This window comes from Notechis scutatus, chromosome 2 (assembly GCF_049901735.1).
Source record: "Notechis scutatus isolate UNSWTSFEM ecotype Mainland chromosome 2, rNotScu1.2, whole genome shotgun sequence".
Taxonomy (NCBI): Eukaryota; Metazoa; Chordata; class Lepidosauria; order Squamata; family Elapidae; genus Notechis; species Notechis scutatus.
Window position 1 is genome coordinate 131,802,163 of NC_142010.1, and position 12,588 is coordinate 131,814,750.

The following is a 12,588-nucleotide window of genomic DNA, read 5'->3' on the forward strand; positions in this document are numbered from 1 at the left end:
TCCATAGGTTCTGCCAAACTATTAAGATACTTAAATTTAGTAGCTGGAGCAATGGGGTTGTGCAGTGAGTCAGAACAGACAGTCGTAGTTGATTGGTTGGTGAGTGCTGGGTCTTGCTGGAGGCAAATCTATGCTGTGATCGTTGTTATGGGTGTGGAGGGGGGAGTTTCTCTTTTCCCCTGCCTTTTTCTCCTGTGGGCCTTGTGTGCTCTGTGATTTACCTCGTGATCAGTGGTGGGATTCAAATTTTTTTGCTACCAGTTCTGTGGGTGTGGCTTGGTGGGCGTGGCTTTGTGGGCACAGCAGGGGAAGGGTACTGTAAAATCTCCATTCCCTCCTCACTCCTGGGGGAAGGTTACTGCAAAATCCCCATTCCCTCCCCACCTCACTAACCTGCTTTCCGGCTCTGTTCTCCTTTGCAAGGCAACAAAAGAAGACCCAGCCGATCAGCTGGGACTCAATGGAAGGCAGAGAATAGGTGGGGGCGGGGACAGTCAGAGGTGGTATTTGCTGGTTCTCCGAACTACTCAAAATTTCCGCTACCGGTTCTCCAGAACTGGTCAGAACCTGCGGAATACCACCTCTGCTCAGGATGCTCCTGTTAGCCTGATTATCTTGTTTGGTGTATTATCTATAGATGTAAAATATATTTATTTATATAAAAACTACAAGTTCGTGACACCATCTCTGACTTCATTTGGACACTTGTGCTATTCCTCACACAAACTCTTTTTCATTAGTCGCACTTCAGCAGAAATAAAATCTGGATTGCTTTAGTAGTTTGAGGAGGTTTCAGAACAAGCGAAACCTAGATTAGAATTAGAATTCTTTATTGGCCAAGTGCGATTGGACAATTTGTCTTGGTGCAAATGCTGATTGGATGGATGAAGAGATGGATGGATGAAGAGATGGATAGATGGAGGAAGAGATAATGTTGATCCACATCACCATTCTATTCTAGCTTCCCTTCATCCCTTCTCATCATAGCAAGATTTTTCTGGCTGGTCTGCCATTTCTTCCAGCACCTTCTTTTCCCTCTTTGCTGGTCCGTGACCATAATAAAAATTAATTGATTGAATGTCTAGGGCAGTGCAATCTACCAGCCCATTGCCCCCTATCTCCCACTACCTTGCCCCCTCCTCTAACTGGAGAGGTCTCAGCATAGTATATTCCGGTTGTCCGTTTCCTTCTTGGATAGGGTTACCCAGATAGCCAGCAAAGAGAGGACCTGTTCTGCCTTTTTTTTTTCCCCTTTCATGTCTTCTCTCCAGCAGTCATAGCCTTAAAATCAAATATCAGCTGGCTTTTTGAATGTCTAGTTTTTGTTTTTGTTTTTTTGTTTTACTGTTTTCACAACAGTCATGGTTCAAACTTCCGTATATTGCAGCCTGGTAAATTGCATGCTTTTTTTCCCCTCCCCTTCATCTGTTGACCAGAGTCGACAGTCTAGATTTATGTCCTTTAATTTATTTCCTGATTCCAACAATCAGCTTCAATCCTGCCCCTTAAATCTGTGATCACTGTAATCTGCAGATCACATGATCTGCATGGTATGTTTCCATGGTGAAATTTGGAAAGTGTGTCATCGTCAATTCTATATTATTGCCAGCAGGTCTTTTGAAAAATCAAGATTTGTTGGGAAAATACTGTGATTGAAAAGCCAGTTTTTCTGATGCTGGGAAAAGTAATTGCATATATATGAACATTATTTTGCATTTTTTTTGTCTCAAATGCAAAGATAGTTAAATAGTTAAAGTATCCTCCTTCCCCTGGCCCATTTGTCGTCCTATTCAATTGACCAATTTCCAACTTTCCCTGTTCCAATATGTGATATCCCTATTTCCAGAACTTCCAGTGCGATTGCTTTCCTCCCCTGCCTCTTAGCAGCCACCTCTGCTATCACCACCAGAATCTTATCTACCTTCCCCCAGTTTTCCCACCATTTTGCTCTTCTCAACAACTGCCGAGATCACAACCTGTCACACACCCCTTGGCTGCCCTGCTCTCCAGTCTTGCAGGATTGTTGACAGATTCTCCTTTTGAGTTCCAAGCTCAGGAAGGTTATGGCCTCTGTTGGGTGTGTATAATCATAAGTCTGATGCTACAAGGAATCATTTACCTCAGGAAATAAACTACAATTACTACCAAGGCTTTCAATCTGCCTAGGCCATGCTGTTCTCTTCTCAAGCTGTGCTTTCAACCCTTATCAATATCCTACTTTATGGTTTCTTCAAATTAAAGCCTACAGTGTACCAGTTCTTTCTCCTCCCCATTCCGTCTCTTGAAGTCTTTCTGCAATTTATCATATATGCTTTCCCACATCTCTTTTTTTTTCCATTATTGCTGTTTTTTTCCTTCCCTTTCTACCCAAAGAAAATACCGGGTTGTGCAAGACTTCTCAATTCATCAAAGACAACGGGCATCTCTTCTGCTATTCTTAGATGCCTCTGTGAATGCAGAGGCTGGAAGGCTTGGCTTGAGGTTCAGTGGAGGGGAAGGGATAGACTTCAATCCTAAAAATTATAAATCATAAAAATTAAGGTGCAAATATAAGAAATACAAAATTAAGTAAATTGATATGGTACCAGGAACAAGTAAATATTCATATTTCTTATTCATTCTCATTCTCCCTCCCTCCCCCTCCCTCCCTCCCCCCTTTCTCTCCTTTTTTCTCCCTTTTTCTCTCCCTTTGTCTCCCTCCCTCCCCCCCCCTCTCTCTCACACACACAAAATATCTTTCCTTTGCAGTTTTGGAATCATAATGATTCAGTGGGACAACATACGGGAAGACAGCGAGTTTGGTGTATTGATTAAGGTATCAGACTAGAAACAATATTTCATCTGCACCATTTATAAGACGTTGTCTCTGTTTACCTGTAATTTCTTAATATACAGTATGATGGGCAATGAAATGCCATACAATATGTAAAGTCTGGATGTTAATAGTTTCCTTGTTGCATTTTCTTCAATGGAACCTTTTCTATAGACAACCAGTTCTGTCAATTTATTTGCAAGACATTGTTATAAATATAACGGTAAGAATATTCTAGAATACAAACACAGGTAGTCCTTGATTTATTACCACAACTGAGCTCAAAATTTCTGTTGTTAAGTGAGATATTTGTTAAGTGCGTTTTGCCCCATTTTATGACCTTTCTTGCCTCAGTTGTTAAGTAAAACACTGCAATTAATAAGTTAGTAACCCAGTTGTTAAGTGAATCTGGCTTTCCCATTGACTTTGCTTGTCAGAAGGTTGCAAAAGGTGATCACATGACCTTGGGGCACTGCAGCTGTCATAAATCTGAACTACTTGCCAGGCATCAGAATTTTGGTCGCATGTTCATGGGGACGCTGCAAAGGTCGTAACTGAAAAATGGTCGTAAGTCACTTTTTCAGTGCAATTGTAACTTTAAACAGTCATTAAATGAACTGTTATAACTCAAGGACTACCTGTACTGGAATTAGAATAAGGCACATTTCTTTCCATTTTTCACAATGATAATGCTGAAAATGAGAATATCAGGAATGGATTGGCTGAAACTGATTTAGATGTATTGGTGAACAATTGTGCATATTCAGGCACCTCAACTATAAAATCAGTTACCTTTTCACAAACATGCCATTGCAAAGATTTGTAAGAACTCTCAGGATGTTGCATTAGGATGTCTTCTGCTTCTTTGTAAAGTCATAACTGTTGTATAGCTTGCAAATTCCAGCCATTAAAGCTGAAATTTATAACCTTATAAAAATAATTTTTATAAGCCACCCAGAGTCACCTTATAAGATAGGAAGCATAAAAATGTAAATCAACCAACCAACCAATGAATAATCTACATGTAGTTATTGTACATGTAGTACATGTACATGTAGTCTATGTAGTTACATGGAGTACATGTAGTTACTCCAAAATGGTTTTACTTTATCTCTGCTGTGGTAAACCATATGTTGATTATAAATCGGTAGTAATCTTATGCAGAATCTTATTACTAGCTTCCTCAACCCATGTGAAAAATCAATGTCCTTCCATTTCTATCTCTTGCTATAGGTGAAACTTGCATGCTGTTCAGATTTTCTGCCCTTCATTTCTTCCTGGACAGACTGTTAACCTCAAATGTAGCTTTGCAGACTTTTTGGAATCTGTGGAATACTATGCCACATTACTAGAATAGTACCAACATGATATGAATGTGTTGAGGTTTTCTTTTGTTTTTCCTTCATGGAGTTTTGCAAATTTTGAGAAAAGGAGAGGCAAATTCAGTGACTGATGAATTTGGGGCAGAGAAGTCATGCTGGTTAGTTGATAGGTTCAGCTAGTGTTTAACTGGGGTTGAGCAGAATCTGGCTAAAGCTTTTCTGTGTGAGCTCAGCTGGATGCTAAATGTGTTTGCGGTTTGTGGATGGTGAGGACAAAGTGGGGAAATCGTTAAAGTGTGTGGCAGAGCTCATTAAAGACTTCAATCTACAATGGAGTCATCAGTTTGATGCAACCCTGTGGGACGGATATATTTCTCCAAGCAGTTTTCGTTGAATTGCTATTTGTATAATGCAGTAGGACGTGCTTGCTTTGCTTATTCAAATGTGATGCCTGTGTACAATTTGGTCATAGCTGCATTTTCTGCTGGCATGAAAGGGAATTATGATATGGGCAGGACAATTTGAGCTGTCTATTTTTAAGGCCCTTCTTGACAATTGGCATCAGCAGCCCAATTGTAAGGTCAGACTTCCTTGGAATGCAGGCAGGCATTGTGCCATGTTGTCAGATGGACAAGAGATTAAAGAGCACAGCCCTGCTATGCTGTGTGGCCCACATTGGATCCTGAACAAGACATATTTGTGTGGCAGCTTCATTTTAATTTCACTGCCCTTTGTTTTTGAGATGTCAGTTGCTAATCCAGCTTTGTGGATTAGGGTGCCTTCTTTGCACAATTTACAAACACTACTCATATGGTAGAGTGTGTGTAAGAGTGTGTGTATGTATCGTGGGAGAGATCCTTTACCTCCCATGGCACCTCAGCCCTTTCGTTGTCTGTCTGAAAAATGAAATGTCAAATCCTGCTTGGTATATCAGAATTCATTTTAAAACAAGGTGCAGTGCAAATTTGTATCGGTCATGCTTTTCATGTGCAGTTTTCTTAAAGACAATGATGTACATTGGGATCTGCTTTCTCATTTGCTTTTCAATGCCATACACAGATACCCTGCGCTCTAGTCAGGGGTGGGATTCAAATTTTTTAACAACCGGTTCTGTGGGCGTGGCTTATTGGTGGGTGTGGCTTGATGGTCATGTGACTGGCTGGGCGTGGCCAAATCATCATCACTCACATCGAGGCACGCATCTCCTCGCCTGGCCTCTCATGACTGTGGGGGTGCTGCAACAGTCGTAAGTGTGAAAAATAGTCATAAGTCACTTTTTCAGTGCCATTGTAATTTTGAATGGTCACTCCACACAAGCAAAGTACCAGCAAAGGAGGGGAAAAAAACTCCAGAGAAGTTCCTGAGACAGGAAGTCTTGCCAAGAATGTAATAAGAGTTAATGGAGAGGCAGTTTCTGTAAACAACACCAGAATGTTTCCTTCCTGCCTTCCTTACAGGATTAGGTCAGTAATTTCTTTTTATTCTTCCTCCGTCATATTTTAAGTGACTTTCAGATCTCTGGCACACTAATTCAGAGCATGTGCCCCAACCCATCTGACTTAACTACTCCTGTAGTTAAGGTGTATAAGTACACTTTTTGGTAAATTCATGTGTATCTCTCATTGCCAGGATAGTGTGATTTAGGATTCAGTACGTAATGTTTTTCTGCCTGTTTACTGTCTGTTTGGTTTTTTTTTTCTAGAAAGTCAACTTGATGCTTGTTGACCTCATAAGCATTTTATAAGTATAATGGCACTGACAGCATTACCTTTTTCCTAATAGAGTTCAATGTCATGCATCATTTAACACAAAACTTAATAATATTACTTCTCTTGTTCAGCAAAAAAAAAAACACCTCACAAGCAGGTATTTTGTTCACTAAATGACCTTTATCTTATATAAAAGAGAAAGGTAAAATGTTTTATATGTTTTAGGTGTTCCCTCTCAAAAGTTACATACATTGCAGAGTAAAAGTTTTACTTATTTTATAATTTGGTTTGCTTCTATGTATATGTGTTTTCAGGAAGGTTTAAGAATGAAGATTGAAAATGTTGCCCCATGTGATGAATAAATAATTAAAAGACAAATATTTTAAGAAACATATATAAAAATTGTGATATTGTCCAAATTATCCTAGCCTAGTACAAACATCACTAGAGAATTTCTCTTCCTTTTTTAGAAATCTAATGACATGATCACCCCCATTTTTTTTAATAGGATACAGATTTTCAGCAGATCACTGGTTTACAATCCTGGTTTTAACTCTGAATATCAATAGCAACAAGTAAAGGTGTGCACGGGACACTCAAACTTGGCTGTCTTGTAACAGGTCAAATTTCAAAACAACACTAAGAGACAGTGAGAACTAAGCATGTGCCCCTTTGTTTTTCATTTCAAAGTTTCAAGGGTCAGTTCTGGACCACAAAATCTAATTGATTGTTAGTATGATGATTATGGCTACCATATCTGGGCTACAAAAAGTACTAGATGAGAACAGAATTCTCTGTATTTCTTTTCCACCATTTACCAATCAATTAGATTTTGTGGTCCAGAACTGGTAGCCCTAATGCTGATTGCTATTATGCAACCAATGTGCAGAAAGATTGGGGGAAAGGTTGATTTTTAACATTTATTTGAAAATACAGGGGGGAAAATTCCAGGCAGTTCTGGACAAAACAGATAAATCTGTCTTCTTACCTATATTACGATCTCTAAGACAAACACCTGACACACAGGTCAAAAAGTGATTCTTTCATAATTCTTTTCTTAGCAATTAGTAACATTTCCTAGTTTTGAATGTCCCATTCATTGCAGTGCTGTGAGTTTTCTTTAAGATTGCACTTATGTGACATTACAGGTAGTTCTTGACTTACAACCACAATTGGAAGTGTTGAGGTAATTCCCCGTTAGGAGAATGAGTGCACACAGGGAGACGTAGTGAGAGTGGTGAGGAATAACACACAACCAGCACACAGATACACTGTATAGTAAAATGTAGGTTTTTATTGCCAGTAAACGGTTAAGCAAAGTCCAACAAGCAGTCCAAGTCATACACGGTTATAGCAGTCAGTTTTCAGTCCAGGGATAATCCAATAACAAAATCCAGTATCAAAAACAGTTCAGTAACTGACTTACATCAAATCCAAGAATAACGACGATCAGCAGCAGTCAATAGGGAAAAATGCAGGAACCAAGAACATCGACCATCAGAACATCTAGCAACTAGCAACTAACAACAGGACATCCAAACCAGGTTTATGGCTCCATCTTATGGCCGTTTGGGGAACCACACCCAATTACAATTTTAGCATTCCCTTAAAGAGACAGTATTAAATGTCTATCCTGGTTTATATATTTCCAACCCAACTGTTAGGTGACTTACATTCCTTACAGGAACCACAAGCTTTGTTTCTAAGCAGGGTGGTTGCTAAGTGTGTTATTTCCAATTTTACATTTTTTTTTGGGGGGGGGGGCAGGATTGTTAAGCAGTTGTTAGTATAATTGTTAAGGAAATCCATCTTGCCCCATTGACTTTGCTTGTGGGAAGCCAGCTGGGAAGGTTGCAAATGACAATCACATTATCCCAGGATGTTGCAACTCTCGTAAATACATATCAGTTGCCAAGCACCTGGATTTGATCATGTAACTATGGGGATGCTGCAACCGTCATAAGTGTGAGGACTGGTTGTAAATCATTTTTTTCAGCACCATTGTAATTTTGAACAGTCATTAAACAAATGGTTGCAAATCAACAACTACTTGTAGGAGAAGGCTGACTGTACTTAACTGCATAAATAATATTCATTACAATAACAAAATGGAAACATTAATTCCACTATGATTTTTTTTTGTTTGCCACGCTCTGCTCATGATACCAGCATTTATAGCTCACCAGCAGAGTTCAAGAGCCAATGCTGTATTTATTTTATGTATTTATGTCTTGCATTTTTAATGAGCATTCCGGGACACTCAATAAGAACCATGCCAATCAGACAGCTTTTCAATTTCTTAAAGCCACCCAAAGTTCTGTATCAACAAAGCGTAAGAATAATAGTGATAAAAACACACAGCTGAGAGTTGAAATGCTAGGTTGTTGTTCATTTTGGACTTTGGAGATAGAGCACTAACAATGTTACATTATCTGATGGTAGTATCATGTCTGCAGCAGGAAACCCAAGCTTGGAGAACATTAAGGACCCAGGAACATTCAGAGATAGATATATAGAACATATTGGTTGCAATAATCTCAGGGTTTTGGGGTGAATTGAAATTTTGAATCATATACAAGTCAATAATATTGATTTAAGAAATAGAACATTCCTTCTAATACAAAATTGCAGTTTCTTTAAAGATAAAGTCTGTATGTAAATCAACCCAATTTTGTTAAATGCTGGCTTTAGATTCAGAAGTTTATGTTCTTTAAAATGAACATCTAATGTTTTATTGTGCATTCAGATTATTTATTGATTAAAGACCAAAATTTGGGGTACCATTTCCATTGATTAATTATCTCCCACTCTTGGTTTGTCTGCATATTACTGTTGGGAAGTTTTGCTTCTGTCAATACGTCATGAATTTGTATCGTGTTGCACTTTGGTAATAGCTTTCAGTAGTCTATTGAGAGCTGTTAAATCAAATGAAAATGGGTCCTTGAAGACTACTTTTGAGATTCTCTTTGTACATAAGCCTCATTGATACAAACAAGACTTGCTATCCAATTTAAGAATTGGAGCATGGCCTCCATCAACTCTTCTAGAAGCTACTGTATACAAAACTTTGTGACCTATTTTGTATAGTGTTATAGACAATGTTATATGAAAGACTAAAAGCTATTGTATCATGAAAATAGAAAATTTTGTTGCTCTATTTTTTATTGGTCTGTTTTTCTTTCTTTAGCTCAGCAGAATTCACCAAAAATCCATGAAGGCTGGTGGGCTTATAAGGAGGTGGTCCAGGGAAGCTTTGTTCCAGGTAAGTGCTATATTCATTATTCAAACATTATGTGAATTATTGCTATTTTATTCTGATATACATCATAACATGTAGTGTTGGCTTTTATGTTCAGGAATTTCAAAAATTTAGATACCAACAGCTGTGCACTACAACAAAAATCAAAACATAAGTCAATAATTGGATTGATTCTATATCTCTCACTTTAGATGAAGCATCATAGTTATATGTATAGAAAACCTTGTGGTTTTTTTTTAACTTTATTGATTTTCAAATTGTGTTTCTTAAGTTGGAGGGGGGGAAAATTAGCCCCTGCTTTTGGCTGTCTTTTCCTATATTCAATTTACATTGAAATCTGTAGAACTCTTATTTCTACAAGATTGTTTTTAAATCTTCTGGGAATTCTCAGAAGGGTATAACCATGGAGATAGAAAGGAGTGATCCTAATTAAAGGAAAAATATGGGCAACATACTTGATCGCTGTGAGGAGGAACTGGTTCTTATTTTTTCTGTACTTAAACTATTCTGATTATTCCAAGTCAAAACCTTGACATGTTCTATTTTCCTCCTGTTAACTCAGGTTTATAATATTTCCTTTGAGATAGGCCCCAACCTCATTGACCTTCTTGAAATCTCCTTAAATCTGGTTTTGTCAGCAAACTTGGGGATTTCATGTAACTTAGGGACCCCATCAAATTATTATATTGTACATAAGACTATGAATGTATTCCACAGTTTGGGTATTATTTATGCTTTTTAGGTTTTTTCATTGTTTTATTTAAATTGTGTGTGCTACTCCGAGATACATACATGAGATGTGTGATAATAAATATCTATAGCTTTTCCTTTCTTATGCAATTAAGTAATAGTTTGCTTGGAAACAGAAAATTTTGGACATATGCGCATTGAGGTAAATATTATGAAACCAAGGAAACACATTCATGTAGTTAGGGATATGTGATGAGTATATGCTCTATTGTATATATCCAGTGTAAGTGTTAATATGGTGTATGGAAGGATGAATAATGATAAATGCTCACTGACCCCTTGAGAATTCTTGACTGACCACTTGTGAGAAAGGGTTTAAAAAACACTTGTCATACACATATTTGCTTCAGGAGAGTAGCCTATAAACAGAAAGAAGAGCTTTAAATCATAACATACAGTTGTATAACCTTTTTTTGTGAAGGCCACACAGTTCGAGTGATATTCAGAAAAAATGGCACTAATAGGATATAAGTTCCAGGATAAAAAAATATGTTTAAATTGCGTTTTATATGTTCACTTCCCATTTATCCAAACATTTCTCCCTTTTCTATATCAAAACTTAAAATTGGCTAGGATTTTTTAAAAGGGCAATGGAGATATTATCCAACTCTTCAGAAATCTACTTGTGACTCAGGGGCCTCAGGTTTGCATCTCAGACTCATTTTTTTACCCAAATATTGAAGCCTTTTGCTCATGTTTTGATTTTAACAGTCAAGAGATATTCACAGCAGTCTCCGATTTGTTTAAATGTTAAAGGTCTGAATCAAAAACAGAAGTTTGGTTTATGAAGCATGATTTCTAACAAGACTGAAGGTTCTTTGATCCTGGACTTGGTGACTTAGTTATTTTTTAAAGTAGGGAACCATTCCGCCCTTAGACTCATATCATTTGAATACCCTGAAAACCTTATTTTTCCCTGCTACCTCATCCTTTTTTTGTTTTTCAAAATGAGGGAGAGAGGGAGAGGGAGAGAGATATCAGCCAAATTGTAATCCAAGTGATCCAAGAACATTATGCACTTCCTTGAGAAACTAGCTCGGAAACCCAAGGCTTAAAAATGGCAGAATAAATGCTGCTGCTTTGGCAGCTGGAATTATGTGGCAAAGTAAGAGTATAACCATTGTGGATGATGGATGGCCTTTAGTCCCTGTCTCTAATTAACAGTTTTGCTCTAATTCTATGTTGGAATATGTGCACCTTTGAAGGCTCTTCCTAAGATGCAATTGTTGCCAGATCTCCTTCACAGTTGTATGAATTGGTCTAACGTTGCAAGTCTTTTTGGAATTATAATAGTACTTTATATAGTGCTTCATAGTGCTTTACAGCCTCTCTAAGCAATTTACAGAGTTAGCATATTGATCCCAACAATAATGCTTGAGAGCTTCTATTTAAATATACCTTAATATTTCTTCCATACATGGTGAGAGAAGATGTGTTTACTAAACTTAATGTTGTTATGTTTTCTTTTTCCGTAGTTCAATTTCCCTCACTGGTAAATATGCAATAGACTGCTTTGCCATACTCCGAATGCTTAACTCCTTGCCAGAAGTTGGGGGAAAGGGACAGGAATTTTACTTACAAGTACATACAGTTTTGCATTGACAGTGATATTTGATATATCCAGTGGCCTTATTTTAACAAACTATACATACACAGTCCTAGTTCAATTTCAGAGAGATGTTAACTGTTTCATGCAGCTTCTTTCTGTGCTTTCAATTCTAGGGTAAGTTCTGTCCTAGGGAGGAAGAATGAGAAGAAGGAAATATACAATTCTTTTTTGAGCTCCTTAGATTTCAGCACCATTCTCAAACCTTGCATTTCCACTGATACCTATTCTGATCTCTAAAACCTGCAATTATTTCCACCTGCCAGTTTTCTCAGTTGATCTCTCTCTTTGGGTCCTATTTGCTCCTGCTGGGTCTCCAACTGCAAATTCATCCTTCTTGACTCATGCCACCTCACAGTCCACACCACACAAAAATAATAGCACAAATACACAACGACCCCTTCCTCCATTACTTAATGCTCCTGCAATTTTATATGTTTGCAGCTAAAAGGCAAGGATTGCTTACTTGAATTAAGCATGAGGCTTCTTAATGTTTATGTGACATTGAGCCTGATTTTGGCTCTTATTTTTCAGTCTCAAGACCATCCAGATAACTTAACTTGCCATCCCTTGACTACAAAAACTTATATGAGGTTCATTATTTGTTACTAGTCTTATAGTCAGGTTTGAGATTTCCACACATCATCAAAGTTTGGCCTATTTGCCTCTTTATGAGAAGCTTATATTTGACCCAAATATGCTTTTCTAAAAAAAAAGCCATTCATTTAGAGTTTGAGATATAATCCTATTCCTCCCCCCCGCCCCACTCCACAATTTAGAGCAGGAAGCAAGCATATTGAATATGACTATTTTATGAGAACTCCTCGAGAATCTTTAGCTACTTTTAGTATTTAAAAAAACACCTTTGGTGTGGTCTTATGTATTTCCTACAAGTGAATTTATGAACTCCATTGTGTGGGAGGAGGATTATACTAGATAAAGAAGGCCATATAGTAAGTGTTGTAACTTATCTTACATCATCATTAAAGGTTCAGATCAGTTAATATAATTGTTCTGATCATTTGAAAAACAATTGATGCATGACTTGCCTGGGAAAAATAATGGATAAGAGTTAAGAAGATTATCATGACTTGAGTGGGAGAAGTTAATCTGATTTTCACTTTCATGTA

General features: G+C 37.6%; 1 protein-coding gene across 4 annotated transcripts in view; it reads left to right on the plus strand.

Annotated features, from left to right (window-relative positions):
* The window catches only part of CA10 (carbonic anhydrase 10 (inactive)), a 389,056-nt gene that overhangs the window by 66,717 nt on the left and 309,751 nt on the right, over positions 1–12,588 (plus strand). For all 4 annotated transcript variants that reach the window (XM_087956234.1, XM_026681334.2, XM_087956235.1 and 1 more), the window contains one exon: positions 9,031–9,105. In XM_087956234.1, the coding sequence (XP_087812360.1) occupies positions 9,031–9,105 (75 nt within the window). The remainder of the gene's footprint in view (positions 1–9,030; positions 9,106–12,588) is intronic.